Source organism: Terrapene carolina, unplaced genomic scaffold (genome assembly GCF_002925995.2).
Source record: "Terrapene carolina triunguis isolate 2854851 unplaced genomic scaffold, T_m_triunguis-2.0 Scaffold23, whole genome shotgun sequence".
Taxonomy (NCBI): domain Eukaryota; kingdom Metazoa; phylum Chordata; order Testudines; family Emydidae; genus Terrapene; species Terrapene triunguis.
Window position 1 is genome coordinate 16399676 of NW_020664374.1, and position 17787 is coordinate 16417462.

A 17787-nucleotide genomic window follows, 5' to 3' on the forward strand; every position below is an offset into this window, starting at 1 on the left:
CCCTGACCATTAAACTGCATTCAGCATCATATAAATCATAATTGCTGGCGTTCATGTAGGATAAAATATTGTAGTGCAATCCAGCCCATTTGATGTCAAAACTTTACCAGCACTCTTGGATGCCATCACAGGAGTCATCAAATGAACAGCAAGCAAAATTTTATTTAAAAGGCAAAAAAAAGACATCATATAAAGAAAATTTAACTATTAAAATAATTATGTATCATATACATAAACCAGAATTATGACTCATCACAAAAGGCAAGCTGAGCATCTGAACTCATTCTTTGCAAAATGTATTTTCTTAAAGATGAAATTTCCTTTCATTACTTGCAAAATTTGTGTACATTTACATTCAACTGGTCTAATGAATTAAGTCTTAATCTTTATACATTTCAAACTACACCTGAAATAAAATATTCCCTGTGGCATATGTACACAATAAAAGTTGATATATTTAACTACATTTATGTAATGTAACTGATTTAAACACTAAGACCTTGACTAATAGGTTTTCAAAGTGACCCATTTTTCGTGTGTGAGCTTTTTGAAGACAGTCTTACCTTTTCTTTGTAACACTGCCACAATGTATTCCTCTCTTAGGGGCCTGCACAAAAATATGTTGCAATGCACTATATATGCAAATAAGTTTGTTCTCTCATGCAGCATCACCCAGTATTAGATATACAGTCAATTGCAGCAGCACCATTCTATACAGGGGCCCATGTCATTTGCCTACCAGAGGTAACAGCGCATTTTCCAGTAAACACATGTTTAAGTGGGTTGCTTACAAGTAAACAAAGCCAAACATCTGTTTAGTAATTAGTTTTGGTATACCACTTCTCTAAACTCCATTAACCCACTTAATTACCAACACCAAAACAAAGCTCATAAAAAAAAAAAAATCACACTTCAAACTGATGCTGTTAGTATAAAAATGAAAATAAAACAGAACACCCAAAGCACTCTCCAAATACCATCATGCAAATGTTGCAGAAGATTAAGCCCATCACCCATAATTTCTGTGTATATCCTTTACTCATCAGGCAAGGACTTCATTACACGTGCAACAGTCTCTGCATAGCACCCATTTAATCCATGCCACCAAAATGGTAAATCTGGTAGTTACCAATTTAGAGGGGGGTCAAAAGGGCTAAAGCCTTAGACTGCTCTTAATCATAAGATATCCTCAGACAAACCTCCCCAGTCTTCATTCTGGCTCTACAAACACAAAATCAAGCAGCAGTGAAAATTTCATAGTTACTACTTTAACAAATTATTTGTAGGTGGGTTTGTCTAGATACACTAAGAAAAATATTCTGAACTTCACACAAAAAATAAAATCAGTTACTTATAACACTAGTGTACTTCAGCTGCTATTGATTTTCAAGAAAACAAATAATTTCATTAGATTAACTAAAGTTCACTGCTATGAAAAACACAACTAGCAAAGATGAAGAACATCTGTTTGAGGATCCCAATAAGTTGCATTGTAAGAAAAAGCTCACTGTGGTTTGATTTTGATAATTTTTTAAACAGAAGCATGAAGTTTAAGGATAGAGGAGTTTTAAACCTTTAAAAAAAAAAAAAAAGGAGCTTACTGAAAGTGGTTTAGAAACCCACATTTAAAATTAACCACCACCCAGGAACCCAACTGAGCTTTTTCTTACAAGAAAGAACTGTAATATCAATTGTTCACTACTTATAACCGTAAGATTTATAAAATATCAGTAGGAAGCTATAGCAATTTTGTGTATATATTTAATCCCTGTGGTTGTATTTCACACAGAAAACTGATTTTTTAACCATTAATACTGCTCTGTAATTAGAGCAAAACTGGTGTTTTATGCCTGTATAAAGCAAAAGTTACATCATAGGTTCACTTATTAGCTACCATACTCTCTCTGTTGCAATTTACAGCAAGTATTTTAATACAGAATTCACTCAACCACATTTTTATATCACTTCTCCTCTGGTTACCATCATCAACAATTGAATTCTGTATGGTAATAATTCATAGCAATTATTTTCAGGTCGCATTACTATATGCAAAATGTTAAAAACAGTAGATGGATTAAGTACAAATGTCAATGGATTATCAAGTTTATTTAGATTACTGATTTTAAAAAACATTCTTTCTATATTCAATCATACAGATTCTCTGGCATAACATCTAAAAAAAATCTCTGCAATTATTTGTTACGAACCTTAAAATTCAGCATTAGAATTTATATCTTCTTGGTCAAAATTTCTTCTTTTGTGTAGAGATAGACATGACATAGAAGCTATTGCTAAAAGGGCACCAACAATGTGCTTGGTACTGTACAAGACAGAGAAAGACAGTACCTAACACAAGGAACTTGCAGTATAAGACACACAGAACAGGACACAATGGGAGGGCAGATGCAGTGTTAACTTAACTCTTTTTTCCCCCTAGTGTTTTGAAGCCTCATGAAACACATCTTTAGCAGTAATGTGAACAAAGAGAGGGTGAGAACACTACATGGCAAGCTGTTCCATGCAACTGAAAAGCCTCTGTACATATGAAACATTATATATTACTCTCTTCAGCATGGTGTTGATTCAAGGAAAGTATAAAATATACTGAAATGTAGATTATAAGAAAGTCTCTGAACAGGAAGCACAGGATTTGAGAGACAAGATGTAGTAGCAGCTTTATTGTAAAGCAGAGAGTGTTCTCCAGTTGTTCAGTGAACTTACTGTGCATATTGACGGATAACCCTAGTAGCTAAAATCCTCAAAATAAGTATGATACATGCAATGGCAATGCAAGCTTCTTCACATTGCCCTGTCACAGCATGCCTCAAGCCTGTTCTGGAATAGAGCATCTCTAGGGATGAACTGGTAGTTTAGATTGCAGATATACTGATTCCTTAGCTTGTCTGCAGAGATTGTTGATAATAATTACATGATAATAGTTTTGTAATGTGGATGCTGTTCACTAGACCTCATATTACAGAGGCTACTGAACAGCTATCAGATGGTAAGGACTCCCAATTAGTATTAACGAGTCTGAGAGCCTCTAAATAGGAAGCATTATCATTGGGATTTCTTGTAGTACTTTGAACACAGCTAGCTGCTCTAGAACACTAAATCTAGCACTAGTGAGGAAGAAATTTTCCAGCTGGCATATGTGACATTAAGAATTTATTTTGTAATATATGAAGCTTTTGAGGACACAGCTCCTTTTTATAATGTCCTTCATAAAAAGACATTTACATTTTGTATTCCCCTATCCAATTCCATGTGAACAAAATTGAAGAAAAAAAAAAAAGAGGGGGAAGAGTATTGTTACACAGCTGAACAAATTTTTTGGGAGGCAGAATTGGTGAAATGAGGAGATTTTAGGGATCTAGGGAACTGCCTGAAAACCTGAAGCAGCACACATTAAGTGAAAATTCTCTGCAATCATGTTTCCTAACTAAAAAACTTATTTTCTATTTAGAGAAATTCGCACAGCAGCTTTTCATCTACCGTGGTTCCCATTCCTCCAAAGACACAAGAGAAAGAGTTTGTTGGTTGTTCATGAAGAAAGCATGGTTAATGGCATTAAAAGGCTGATTTTACTTTTAAATAACTTTTATAATATAGATTCCACGCTAAACTAGCAATATCAGCTTAGCCTGCCACTATTCTAACAAATTGAGAACTTGATCTCTATTGTTTTAAGTAATACTAACCAATAGGGTGATGTTCCAATATTCCTGCGGTTTGCGCATATGCATACTTTTGTAATTTATTTATCACAAAGCCAGCTCTACTTCTATGATATGTTTAGGACATTTTAACAGTAGCCTCAAAAACAGTTAATGAAAAGTATAATAGTGAATTTATATACTTTTAAAAAAAGTTTTACGCAAATCCAACTATAAACAGAGTAGTCAAACATCCAGCCAATCATAAAACAAATAATATAAAAACAGGATATAAAGATTATAAATCATACTTTATGCTCAGATATAATGCTATGAAGAGTTAACTAATTATAAAACAGACACATACGAAGAATACATGGTAACGTGGCATGGTTTAGAAGTTTCATTAACATAATTTTGGGATGGCCATATTTCTGCAAGTCATTGCAAATAAGTGCTGATCAAACCTCGATACCACACTACCATGTATCCCATATATGCCATGTTACCAAAGAAATTATCTTAGAAGTGTTTTATTTATAAATTTTGTACAACCCAATGACAGCACACAGTATAACTGAATGACAATTAGTTCAACCCACATGACACAAAATTTGACTAAACATGAATTATTCATAAAAGTGATATCCATTGTTTTAGCAATCTCTTCTTGGCCCATAGGGGACAGATTTAAAAATATAAACATTTACTTCCATCATAAGTAACTAATCGGGCAGGAAAGAATATAATAATTTATGTCTATTCCAAGTTATAAGCTTGAAAACAAACATTTAAATAATTGACTTAATTTGGGTTAAAGCTGTTGCATTTTGCTTTTGAATTCAATATTTTGTAACAAGTTACCCAACTCTCAAGAAACAAGCTGTGCAAAAGCTGTTTTATTTCACAGTTAGAGCCTACAGAGAGGATTCCCAAGTGCCTCACAAAAAATAATACATTTCTCCCCCCACCCTAGCACTGAGATGCAGCCACATCTTGCACTAAAAGATGCAAGAAAGCAAGTGAGACTTCAGGGTTAAGTTAAGTAGAATGAATGTAGTTTCCCAAATTGTACTCAAGTATTTTATTTACATATAGGCTTTTCTACAGCATTTATCACCATAGTATTTGAGCGCCTCTCAAACATTAATGAATATATCTTCACAAAACGTATAATCAGATAGGCACAAAGATTAAACGTCTTGCTCAAATTCACAGGAAATCTATGGCACAGCCACAATAGAACCCAAATCTCATGACCCAAACATGTCCCAAAACAGTTCCATAGGCACGAAATCATCTTTCCTATATCTGGCCAGGACACCAGGGCTAACACCTTGTTTGTTTGTTAGCTATCCCTTAATACTAGGATGATGTCTGCCATGGGGAAAAATCATTGATGAGACTTAAGATGGCTGAGGAGTCCAATTCGTGCTTTACAGGTTTTTCCCACATATGTGGCAGGTGGTTGCTTGGAAAGAGCACAACTGCTGGCCTGGATGCTGTACCCTTTCCTTCCTCCTCTGCTCTTTCTCAGCCTCTTGAGCAAGGCAATTCTCTTCAAACCAGGATGAGGCTTGAGGTATGATACAACACCACTACAGCTCTTCCTAATTCGTGGGGTCAATGCCTCCCTTCTTAAGATATACTTTCAGGGTGTCTTTGTAGCATTTCCTCTGTCCTCCACGGGTCCTGTTACCATAACTAAGTGAGAAAAGAGGAATTGCTTTGGAAGATGAGTATCAGCCATCCGTACAAAATGACCAGGCCAGCGAAGTTGATGTTTCATAATCTTTGCCTCAACACTGGTGATGTTAGCTGCAGAGAGAATGCTGGCATGGGTACAATGGTCTTCCTATCCGATACAGAGAATCTACCTAAAGCAGCGCTGTTGGTACCACTCCAGATGCTTAATATGGCTTTGGTATGTCACCCATGTCTCGCTCCCTAAAGAAGAGTGGGGATGACTATTGCAATGTAGACCAGGATCTTAGATTCCATCCACAGATCTGTCAGTAAAGACACAACGGAGCAACTTTCCAAAGGATACACTGTCACAACGGATCCCATGTTCAATCTCCACATCAAGATTGGCTGTCTGGGAGAGGTGGCTACCAATGTAAGGGAAATGCTCAACATTTTCCAGGGGTTCACCAATGACAATTTGTGGGAGAACAGGGGCAACTTGCTCTGGGGCAAGATGGAGGAGCACCTTACTCTTCCTAATGTTGAGGGAAAGTCCCAAGCTATGATAGGCGTCTGAGAAGAGATCTAGGGTGGACTGCAAGTCAGCCTCAATGTGTGTGAGGATAGCACAGTCGTCAGCATACTGAAGGTCAGTAATAACAGTCCTGGTGACTTTAGTTTTAGAATGAAGACGTCACAGATTGAAGAGCTGGCCATCCATGCAATACTCTATCCCAATTCCAGAAGAAAGGCAACCACAAAGAAGCAGCAAGATTATGGCAAGATAGATGGGAAAAAGGGTTGGGGCAATAACACAGCCCTGCTGTGGCTGGCTGGCTGACACCTCTACTGTTGCTTAATATGCCTTAGCATCTCCAACAAGTACAGTTGATCAGAACTTATTTCACATCTCATTCTGAAGACGACACCTCCAAAATGCAGAGCTGCATTCTTCACCCTCCTGACATGTTGGGACAATGGTTCAGTATTAGGTTTAGGGGAAGACTGCTGTCTACTTAATCAACACCACCACTTCCTATATCTCCCTGGGACTTTAAGGTCTCCCAACCAATATATAGATTTCCATTGTTGCCCAATCTTCAGACACTTCATTAACTGAATGCCTCCCACTGACACACACAGTATTGCTTTTCCACCAGTGTTCCTACAATACAGCTTACTGGATATACTCGTTCATAAGCCGATTTTTTTTTTTAGTAAAAAAGGGAAGCACCAGAGAAGGGGGTTGGTTTATGAACGGGCAGAGAGAGGGAGAGGTGGGACACAGCCCCTCCCCCCAACAGAAGGAGCAAGGAGAGGAAGCATAGCCAGCAGAGCCAGAAGGGAAGAGGCAGGGCTAGAGTCTCTCTGCTTCTGGCCACGCTGCTCTCCCCACAGCCTCCGAAGCAGCTGCAGCTCCAGAGCTGGCAGACTGCAGCCGTGCCACTCAGCCCCGCCCCCCAGAGCAGGCTGCAGCCGCGCCGCCCGGCCCAGCCTGCCGGAGCACGCTGCGGCCATGCCACCCAGCCCAGCCCGCTGGGACATGCTGCGGCCATGCCGCCAGGTCTGGCCCACCAGAGCAGGCTGCGGCTGTGCTGCCCAGCCTGCCGGAGCAACTCCAGCCAGGTCAGAGACATCCTCCCCGGCCCTCCCCAGATAAGGTGGGAAGGGATGGGGAGAGTGTGGGGGTCGCGGGCTAGGGGTGGGGTCATGTGGGGGTGGTCACAGGGGTTACTCCCCTGACCCCCAGCTTCTTCCCCCCCCAAAAAAAATTTCCTCACCAGTTGCTGTCCTCGGCCCGTCAGGGTAAGCAGCTGGCGCACCGGGACACTTTGTTTACTTAGGTTTACCTCTGTGCCTGCGGACGCTCAAGGTAAACAAACCATCTCGGCCCACCAGCGGCTCATCCTGATGGCCTGGGAGCCAAAGTTTGTTCCATTTTTACTTATCCATCTTGGGGGGCGGTCGGCTTACAAACAAACCAGCTTATGATTGAGTATATACAATTTATAAAATAGAAATAAAATGTTCAGTGAAAAAGAAATCCTTGCATGAAATTAAGCATATATATATATATATATATATAAAGTTTCTAAAGGATTGAGGTCTAAAGGTATGATGGTGAGATCTATCCCATACACAACTCCCACTGATGTCAGTGGGAGTTATGTATGAAGAACACATTTCCCAATAATACTGTCATGATATGCAGGCTTGCATTAATTAGTCAAGAATGCTATTCTCATTAATTCTTTTGCTTTTGTGGAATATGAGCAATAGCAGAAGCACCAAATCTGACAACAGTTAGGACGACAGTACTTCATTGGTTTATACTTTAGGATTATGTTCATAACTATAAGGACTAGAAACATTTTTAAATGAAAGATCAGATTCTGCAGAAACTGAATGTGAAGTCACCACATTCACACTGAAAGTGCTCCACTCACCAGTGGCTGAGTTTTTCAGCCTCTGTTTACTAGGACACAGTAAAACTATCTTAAGCAATCAAGGGGGACAAACAAAAGCAGCTGCTTACAGAGGTGGTCTTCTAATAGAGATGGTGAAAAATTATGTTCTCACCCACTTGTGGAGATCCCTTATACAGGTTAAAATGTTTGGGGATTTTTATTTTTAAAAATTGGTATTGCTACCATTATTTATATGCACAACGGTTATATATTACTAAAGGCATATTACAGCCTTTAGAACCATACACAATCCTACAGTCTACATATAGCTGCTCTTTCAAACTGACAGTTTCCAGTCGAGAAGTTCTTCCTCTGATAGGAAATTCTCATGGCAGTTCCAAAATAGCCTCCACTTCCATACACAAGTTGCTTATCTCAGTGGGGAAGCAGGTTTTTAATACCCCAAAAAAAAAAAAAAAAGTATTTACCTTCAAAAAAGTAGACAGAGGAATAACATTGAAAATACACTTATTCTTCCTCATATACAGGGACAAGAGGTCACTAACTGAAATTAGGATGCAAGATATTTTAAAAAGATGAAAAATACAACTAATGGTTGATTTTAATGAAGCACATACTTTAGTAATATTTAGTAAAGGATTAGACAATTATATGAATAAAAATATGGAAACAGAAAGTAACCAATTGTGATTTACCAACAGACCTTTTGTCCAGACTGTTGGAATTTCCACTGAACATAAACATCAATATTTACAGTGAAATATCCAAACTGTTCTGCTGAAGACCCCTGGAGGAATAAATAACCTCCAGTGATAATACGTGGGTTGAACAAGATTTGGGAAATTCTAGTGAAAGAAAAATTAACCTACAAAAAAAAAAAAAAAAAGACTACAAAACTATTTTGAAATGTTGTTAGTAAAAAAAAAATCAACAAAAAAAAATCTCACCAGCTGGCAAGCCTTTAACAGTTATGTTCTTTCTTTAGTAAACACTGATGGTAACTGTTTTGTTTAATTCTTTATGTATTATTAAATGTATATAATAGTATCTGTAACTATACTTGTATTGGGACTATTATGTAGGTTTGCACAGTATTAGTCGGAGACAGTATCTCATACTAATGGCCATCACTGAATTACTGAATGGCAATTCCTATAGTCCTAAGTGAAAAACTGATACTTCATTATTGTTGTGTACTATACTCAGAGATACAAGGTGGGTGAGGCAATATCTTTTATTGGACCAACTTCTGTTGGTGGGAGACAAGCTTTCGAGCTTCACAGAGCTCATCTTCAAGTCTGAAAAAGGTAGCCAGAGTATCACAGCTAAATACAAGGTAGGACAGATTGTTAAGAATAAGAGATTAACACACGTTGCAAGAAACTTCTTAAAACGGAATAGGCAATTAACCTTTTTCAAACCTGAAAGAGAGGTCTGTGGAGCTCTAAAGCTTGTCTCTTCCACCAACGGAAGTTGGTCCAATAAAAGATGTAAATTTACCAACCTTGTCTCAAATCCTGGTATCACCATGCTACAATAACAATGCAAACTATATTGTTTGTGTTATTTATTTGTTACGATGTCAAGTATTATTAAAAACAATTAGCAGTTTTAGCTGGAATTGTAAACAATCATGAAATTGGCCACATGACCTTTACTCATCCACAAAAATATGATGCATAAGTAAAATTACTTTTCAGCTGTTCAATATGAGATACATAAATGAGCACAAACGCCATAACATTTTATGCTTATGGAAGAAAAAAGTCACCACAGGCAAAGAGTTGAGCTATGACCTCAAAAGCAAAATGTCATCTTTTAACAAAAGTATGCCTCAGTAACTGTTTTGAGTTACAAAATAGACTGGTAACTGCAATAAAACAGGCAGTGGATTATCAAATAAGGCCCTGATTCAGCAAAGCATTTAAACACTTCCTTAACTTAAAGTGAACCACAATGCTTAAGTGCTCTACTAAACCAGGATTTACTTAAGACTGTGATTAAATGCTTTGCTGAATTGATGCTTACATCAGGAAACAAAGATAAAATATAAAATGAAAAAAGCAATATCCACACAGAAGAAAAAAGTGCATACAGAGATTAGAAATTGCTACAGATTTTCTGGAATACCGTACTAATTTCAATGCCAACCTGAGAAAAGAAGAATAGAGGGAAGTGGCATGGAAAACTGGCTCTTGTAAATATAATTACAATGCAACATGGTTAATTGAGCACATCAAGACCTGAAAAATTTTATTTCACAGTTCCATAGTATGACAAAAAATGTATTCTTCTCAAATGGAAACGCATGTGCCCCTCTGCACCTCCACACACAGAATGTCAAACTACCGTCAGGGTTGCAGCTCTTTTAAAGATGAGGGTGAGCTGTGTATCACTGATAACTTTAGTGGCCAGCACCAGATACAAAAAGACTCAATGTGTTGTCATTGTGAAGGGAGCTAAGAAGAACACTAAAGAAAAATGAGCATCAAGTACACATGAAACCACAGCATGTAAGTCTCCAAAATCAGTACATTAGTGAGATGAGCGCTAACTGAACTGAGGACTGCTCTATACTAGGAAATTACATTAGTATAACTACGTCGCTCTTGGGTGTGAAAAATCCACACCCCTGAGCAATGCACTTAAACCGACCTATCCCCTGGTGTACACAGCAATAGGTTGATGGGAGAATTCTGCCTCTCAGGGAGGTGGAGTACCTACGCTGATGAGAGAAGCCCTCCTGTCTTCACTGAAGCACTACAGAGGCACAGCTGCAGCATTTTCAGTGTAGACAAGCCCTGAGTGTTTGTAAGTGATTATAACAGCACAGAAAGGTTAAGTACATGATACTCTAAAAAGGTGCTCTACAATATAAATCATCTCCTGGAAAACTGCCAGGGGAATACAAATGGACAAGCCTATAAGAGGCCAATTCACTCTTCAAACAACTCTTGCCTGTGCATGTTTTCCTTTTAATATTACTCACAACAGCCATTGCTTCCTCCCACTTAAGATCTGTAAAATGATGTTCCTTTGTGTGATAAACATTTCTGAACAGCTAATCATCATCAAAATGTGTTAGAAACACTAACCAGTTAATGATACATACATTACATTTAATGTATTAAAAATACAGTACTTAATTTTTTTTTTTAAATGACTGTCAAGTAACAATCCATTTAGGGCTCAAAGAAAATCTTTAGCTTTGAGATATATTGTGCATATGAGGAGTGGATCTGGTGAGAAAAAAGCATACTGATGTTTGAAAAAATTTGGGATTGGTAGAACTGAAGAATGTATTCTATTCTTGTGGACTTTTTCTAAACTATTCAGAGAAACAGAAATTCACTGAAATAAAAAGATCCTCCAATGGTGACATATGAATTCAACATTTCAGTATTCTTCATTGTCAGACTCTGGATTCACTTTGCATCAACTAGCATGAAAGGAAAGATCCTACACTAAAATATATAATTTTGTGTTAAACCTCTTTAAAATCCTGAAGTCCTTAAACTGAACTCCCACTGAAGTAAAAAAGCAGCCATATAAAGAGTGCCATTTTATATTTAATTGACATCATTAATCTATCAAACGGTGAAAAAATCTCAATTACATTTCCACCACAATGTAAAATAAACTTCAAAAGCAACAAGGATACAGATTTTTGTTACTTATTGGTTACAATCAGGAAAAATAGTTAACCCAGGGATCATAAAAGAAATCAGAAGGCTTGGGGGGGGAAATAAATAAATAAATAAATAAAACACTGTTTCAAAGAAGCAATGTCCACATTTAAAAAGAAAATGGAGAGAAGGAGAAAATTTCCCATTGTAAAAAAATTAAAAAGGGAGGCAATTTTTTTATTTTGTATTATTTATTTTTAGTGTCAAAATAATCTAGGGGTAGTAGAATGAAATTAAAGGTAAATTTTAGGCAGAATATCAGGAATTATTTCTGACTGTAGGATACAATAAAACAGCCTCCCAAAGGAAGTCTCATTGCTTGTAATTTTTAAAACTAGACTGGACAAAATGCTGCAAAATGTTGACATTGTAGGGAACAATCATGCATTTGCAGGGAGACCGATTATTTACTAGGTCACTTCCCATTTGTAACTTCTGCAATTCTTTGATTCTAAGAAAGCAAAAGCTTTAGATGAAAAACCCCATGGAACATTTTCTGTATGCCATAACAATATATAGCATTAGTAGAGTACCAAACAGCTAAAATTTCAGTAGGCCTGTAATATCCACCTCATTAGGAAATTCCCCTCTTACCACAATAAAGGAGTGATGAGAGGAAGGTTTCAGAGCATCCTTTGAAAATAGGAATAATTAAGCTTCCCAAACCAAAAAAGGATACATCACACAGTTTATTAGCACCTCTATCTATAAATGAGTCTTAGCTGGTATGTCATCCTCTTACTTTCACCTCAAGTAATAGGATTACAAAATGCAACTAAACTATGAGAGTGGAGAATAAAGGATGGGATAATTTTTCAATCCTATAATTTAGCAATAAGATGTTCCTGGGGCAATAGCAAGGACGGCAGAAGGAGAACCTCAGAAATATGGAGCGCTCACATGACAGATCAACAGAAACAGATCTCTCACAAGACAAAATAATAACCCATTAAAATGTTCATAGGACAAAGCTCAAATACTATTTTGCATTTATATAGCATCTTTTACCAGTGACCTCTAAACATTTTAGAAGCCTTAAACTTTAACATGCACATGAGATGGGCAAATTGTACATCCCTGTCACAAATTGGTGCACAGAGAAGTTAAGTGACTTTCCCAAGATCTTACTAGGTGTCATTGGCAGGGTCTGAACTGCTAGTTCAATGTTATAACCTTGAGAACATCGTTAGTAAATAATAAAATACAAAGGGGCTGGTAGAGAGAAGAGGGCTTTTTAAAATTTACTTTATTACTAGGGATTTTGCGGTACAATTAAAAAAAATTGCTTTCCAAACTCTGGGTTTAAGATCTGAGTTCATACTTTAACAGCTCTCCAAAGTCAGAAATTAACAGTGGAAATATTTTTATTTCAATAACTGAATAATGGGTGAAGTTTTGAATGTCTTTTCTACTTCATTCTATATATTTCTATGACTACTGACTAACTATTATTCTAACTTTATAATGCATTTATATTTTAAAATAAATTAAACTACAACATTAAGACATAATGCCTTTAGAATAGTTAATATTAACTATACCTGAAAGAGGCTCAAAGAAGAGAGTCTAGCTTCTGGATTTGAGCAGTGAAACAGTAAAGAAGCACACATGCATCAGGTATGACAAAAAACTAGTGATAATTATCAAGATTATTAAAGTGCAAAAAAGAAATCTAAGGAAGAGATATGGATAAATTAAAAAGAGCAACATCTATAAATATTAGGTAGCTTGCAATTCTAGCAAAACATACAACATAGGGACAATCTCTAAATAAATCTAAAGCTTTAAAAAGAAGCTTTACATATGTGTGTACTGAATACAAGGTGAAAAGAATAAAAAAGCTGAAAGATAATACTGTGGTAGTACATATACTACACGAACAGAAAAACTAACAGGAGATTACATGCTAAGCATGCTAAAAAGCGCTTTCTACCATATTAGAAAAGTGAGAGCCTTCATTAGCCATAGCACAGCATGCTGGTGCTTAGGCAGGAGAAGTACCATTTGCTTACCTCCTGTAACAGATCTGCCTGCTCAATGGCTTTGAGAACGTTTTTCTTGGAGGTCTCCTGAACTTCCCCTCCCAACAGGAACTCATCCAGAATAAAATAAGCCTTTTCAAAATTGAAGATGATATCAAGTTCACACACCTGAAAAGCACAGTAAATGTTGTGATGGGGGGGTAGCATGCCTTATTAAGGTTGCCCAACACTTCCTATTATTAGATTCTTCTTTCACTTGCTCATAACTTTGCCAAATTAACTGTTCGGGCTGAAAATTTCCATTTCAGGCATTTTCTTAAAGCTGAATTTTTTGTGGAGAATTTCAGCCAAAGTGGTCCCGCCACTTCTGAGAATGAGGCTAGTGAGAAATGCATCTTGCCCATGTTAAAAAATTCCGGGGATCGTTTCTCTGACAAGCTCTGGTACCCCCATGCTTTGGAGCAGGGACTTGAAATTTGGCAGGAGGGAGGCCTTTGTGTCAGGGATGCGCCTTTCACTGTCCCCATGAGAATCCACCCAAACTGGGCCAAATCACAAGCATCTGAAAAACCACAGTTCGCATCTGCTAGTAGAGATTTGCTTGAATTTCAACATAGCTAACTATAATTCTATCTGCACTGAGTATGCTCTAGACTGGGGCTGCAGGGGGCTGCACAGAACTTTTCCTGAAATTGCAGCTGAAGGAAAGTAGATTGGGAAGGAGCCTGGGGGGAGAGAGGGGAACAGGACATACAACCACCTCCTCCCCTGACAAGGGTGTTGTGAAGATAGGTTAGTTACCAGGTTGATTTGGCAGAACAAGTGATGTAAGATTTGCCATATATATCTATATCTATATATATCTATATCTATCAGATATCCATGTCCAGCAGAAAACATATCACTTTTAAAATATCTTGTACACTAAGCAAGAAGATGATGCACTTACTATATTAACAAAAATATATAATGGAATTTTGTAAAAACTGAAACCAAAATCAGAGTCACTAACTTACACTGCCAAAATACTTGTCAAGTAGTTCCACATAACGATGAATTATTTCCAGGGTTATCAGTTCATTGTCCTGATCTTCAATAGCACAGCAGAAATAAAGGCTTGCATATCTGCAACAACAAAATTATCTTTATGTTATTATAAAAACTCCAGCCCCCATGTCAGTTAAATTAGTGCTCCTGAAAGGTGTCAGATTGTTCTCAGTCCTGGAAACTAAGATCTGTGTATCCTCAGAAGTAACAGATTAGAGGCAGCAGCACTGCAAGCTTGCCCACATAGTATGACTGATGTTCCTTAAAAAGAACTGAGAGCGATCACCTCCATGGATCAAATAATATTTCAATTTCTATGGCCTTTTTAACCATTGGCTTCTCTCACGTCAAACTGAGCTTGTTAGAAAATTGAAAAGGCCTTTTCAATTTTTTTTTTTTAAAGCTTTTTTTGTCAAACCTGATTCAACAGAAATAAAAACAGTAACTCAGAGGATTTTTTTAATGCATTACAAAACAAATTATGTCTTTTATACACAGTTGTTGGGTAAATCACTTTCTACTGGCTTGGTTTTTAAAAGAGTACAGCAAGCATCCAATAGATAAGATTTGAAAATCTAAATTATAAATAAAACATTAACATTAAAACATCAGTCTGGAAAGAGAAAAATATCTGTGCGTTTTTCTAGCACAACGATTTGAAGCTTACTCTAATTACTAGCACTCAAAGCAAATCTGTCTGAATACTTCTATTCTGTTACTCAAGGCACGTGACTTTCTCCACATTCATTTTAATGTCAGCTGATTATTGCTATGTTCAGCTAAATTGTTTCCCTTCCAATGCTTAAGGATAATTTGAATCTCATGACAATAGCAGACCTTCATTTCAAGTTAAATGAGTAATAAGCTCTTAAAAGGACAGGCCTTAAATATAATTAAACAATTTGACCTGTTTCAGACAAAACAGCTTTTGTGTCACTAAACAAAAAAACAAAAACAAATGAACTCCCACTCCATAACACTTGGTCATAATACAGTGTCCACAACTAAATACAGATTTTAAAACTAAACCCAACCCTTTGAGAGTCCGTTTTAATACATCAAATTACTTTTCAACAATACAAAAGATTATATCACCTGGACTTTTCTTCTTAGAAGACTGTTTGTCCTTCATAACCACATTTAAAGGCAAATTTAAGGTTAGAAACCCTGCTGGTGTAGTATTTTCAACTAGGTTAAAGCAAGTGTTAACTAGAATGCATGTTCAAGTTCTACAACATGCAGTTTGGAGGGGGAAATTTAAATATATTTAAGTACAAAAGCTTCTAAGTTGCAACCCCCTAACACAAACTGGAGGCAAAGGTACCTATAATGATATGCTGGCTGGGAAAAGAACATTGTCCTTCAAAACATTCAGCAATAATCATATAATCAAAACAGGAGCAAGCCTGACCTCTTGAAGAAACACACTTCCATATCCAGGCAATGAAGAGCAAGCACCTACACCAAATTCAACCACAGTTGTAAGGGCCACATCTGTAATCTTTTGAAGGAGTAAACAAAGGCACATGCCCTCGTCAGGCCCCAATGCTTGAAGGCAGTCATATTGGTTCTCTTAGCTTGGACCTCAAAATATCCAAAACAAGCCCTGAGACGGGCAAGCTAAATCTCTTGTCAAGTCTAGAGTGGGTCCTCTGGAGATGAGAATGTGCAAGAGTTTATTTCTGTGTTTTTTCTCACTGATATATGTGAAAATATATTTTCAGATTCTCCTCTTAAAACACTTAATTCAGAGGATGTCTTGCCAATACAAACCATGATGAAGGGCTACAGCCTTGATCAAAGCATTTCAGCTTTCTTGATTTGTGTACATTGAGTATTTCAGGTGACGTATATATGGCACAAGCTATAAGCTTACCAAATTTGTATCTGAGTTTGTATTGATCTCACAACAAAACGATGTTAATGAGGCCCTGGGACTTGAGCAGTATATGTTTACTGCCAAAGTTTTAAAGAAAGTCAAACCACTGAACTGGTAGACATCGTTGGCTACACACCTGGAACCAGAGTCTGTTGAAATACTAAATCAGCTTTGACAGCAGTAGCCTCTTTTGCAGATGCAGAGAGAATAATTTCTTCATTTCAGGTTATATAACTATTTTAAATTCAATGATTAGTTAATTCAAAGTTAAAAAGCATTTGAACGTTGAAAAGCAGTAAAGCTTGTTTTCTCTTCCAAACTATGAATAAAAACTAAATGTGAGAGGCTGAGATCTGCTATTTCTAAAATCCTGAAGGACACAGTGACCAGAAACAACTAGTTCAATTCACTAACTGCAGGTAACACTTTGTTTAATAAATCAGTTAGTTTTAAGCAGGTTTTGAATACTTTTTTTTTTTTGTTATGAATCCAGCATATTTAAGGTAGCTTTAGTTTACTAATTAAAATCTTTAAAATTTTGCTTGCATTTTAATTGCATTTGAGTTCCTATCCAAAGAGCTCAAAACAAACAAGTAAAAGAATTAATCTTGCAAATAAGAAACACATTATTCATTGTTTACTAACATAATACAAAATAAAAAATTAAGCATCTGAATAAATGTAAAGTAAGCTATATAACTGCTTAAATAAATGTGTATAGATATAACATTTCCTCCTAAGTTTGCAAAAAGCAGCACCAAATTTAGTATAAAGGATGTATTTAGTTGCAAATTAACATGTTTTAAGTATTGTCAATCAGTTAAACAACCTCTCTTTAGGAGTACAAAGGCAAAAACATTAAAATTGATTGCTTAAAATTCGCTTTGATTTAAGTGAACCTACTACCTTGCTCTAATATCTGAAATTATAACAATTAGGTAGTTCTAGAATAAATAAGTATAAAACATGCATTTCAGCAATTTAGATTATGAAATAAGAAAAACATGAAGAACTAGCAACACGAAACTAAAAAATGTTAAATGTTTTAAGTTTTTTAACAAGTCATGGTTTTTACCCAATGTGAGTCAAACTGTCCCCAAACTATGGGATAGATTAGGCAGACCTTGGTAGAGGATTGGCTCAGGATTCTCTGTAGCATCCTCAAACTTGCAACCAAGATGAAGCATCTCTTGCTAAGAAGGATTGTGACCCCTGCCAAGGTTTGTTAGTTTCTGTAGATTGTCTGGTTCTCTTTTGGCTACCTGCCCAGGACAAAGACTACCAGAACTCCCTGAATATGAAGGATTGTTTCCAAGGCTGCTCTTGGACTCTTGGGCCACCCGAGCTTGCTCCTATTCCTTCTGGGTTTCATCGTTATCTTTGGAAGCATGCACTTTCTCCAAGCCCAAAGGCACTATCACA

At 36.8% G+C, this 17787-nt stretch overlaps 1 protein-coding gene across 7 annotated transcripts in view; it reads right to left on the reverse strand.

Moving 5' to 3' along the window:
- Window positions 1-17787, reverse strand: part of LOC112103834 (adaptor related protein complex 1 subunit sigma 2) — a 40786-nt gene that overhangs the window by 20383 nt on the left and 2616 nt on the right. For 3 of the 7 annotated variants that reach the window (XR_002907870.2, XM_024195792.2, XM_024195793.3), the window contains exons 3-5: window positions 14456-14564; window positions 13470-13607; window positions 1130-1221 (exon numbers count right to left, since the gene is read on the reverse strand). Coding sequence is in view for 5 of the 7 variants with exons in the window: in XM_024195792.2 (XP_024051560.1) it covers window positions 1177-1221; window positions 13470-13607; window positions 14456-14564 (292 nt within the window). In the remaining 2 variants the exon portion in view is untranslated. Of the gene's footprint in view, window positions 1-563; window positions 608-1129; window positions 1222-13469; window positions 13608-14455; window positions 14565-17787 lie in introns of all 7 variants that reach the window. The other 4 variants (XM_024195795.3, XM_024195791.2, XM_024195794.3 and 1 more) reach the window with 2 other exon arrangements.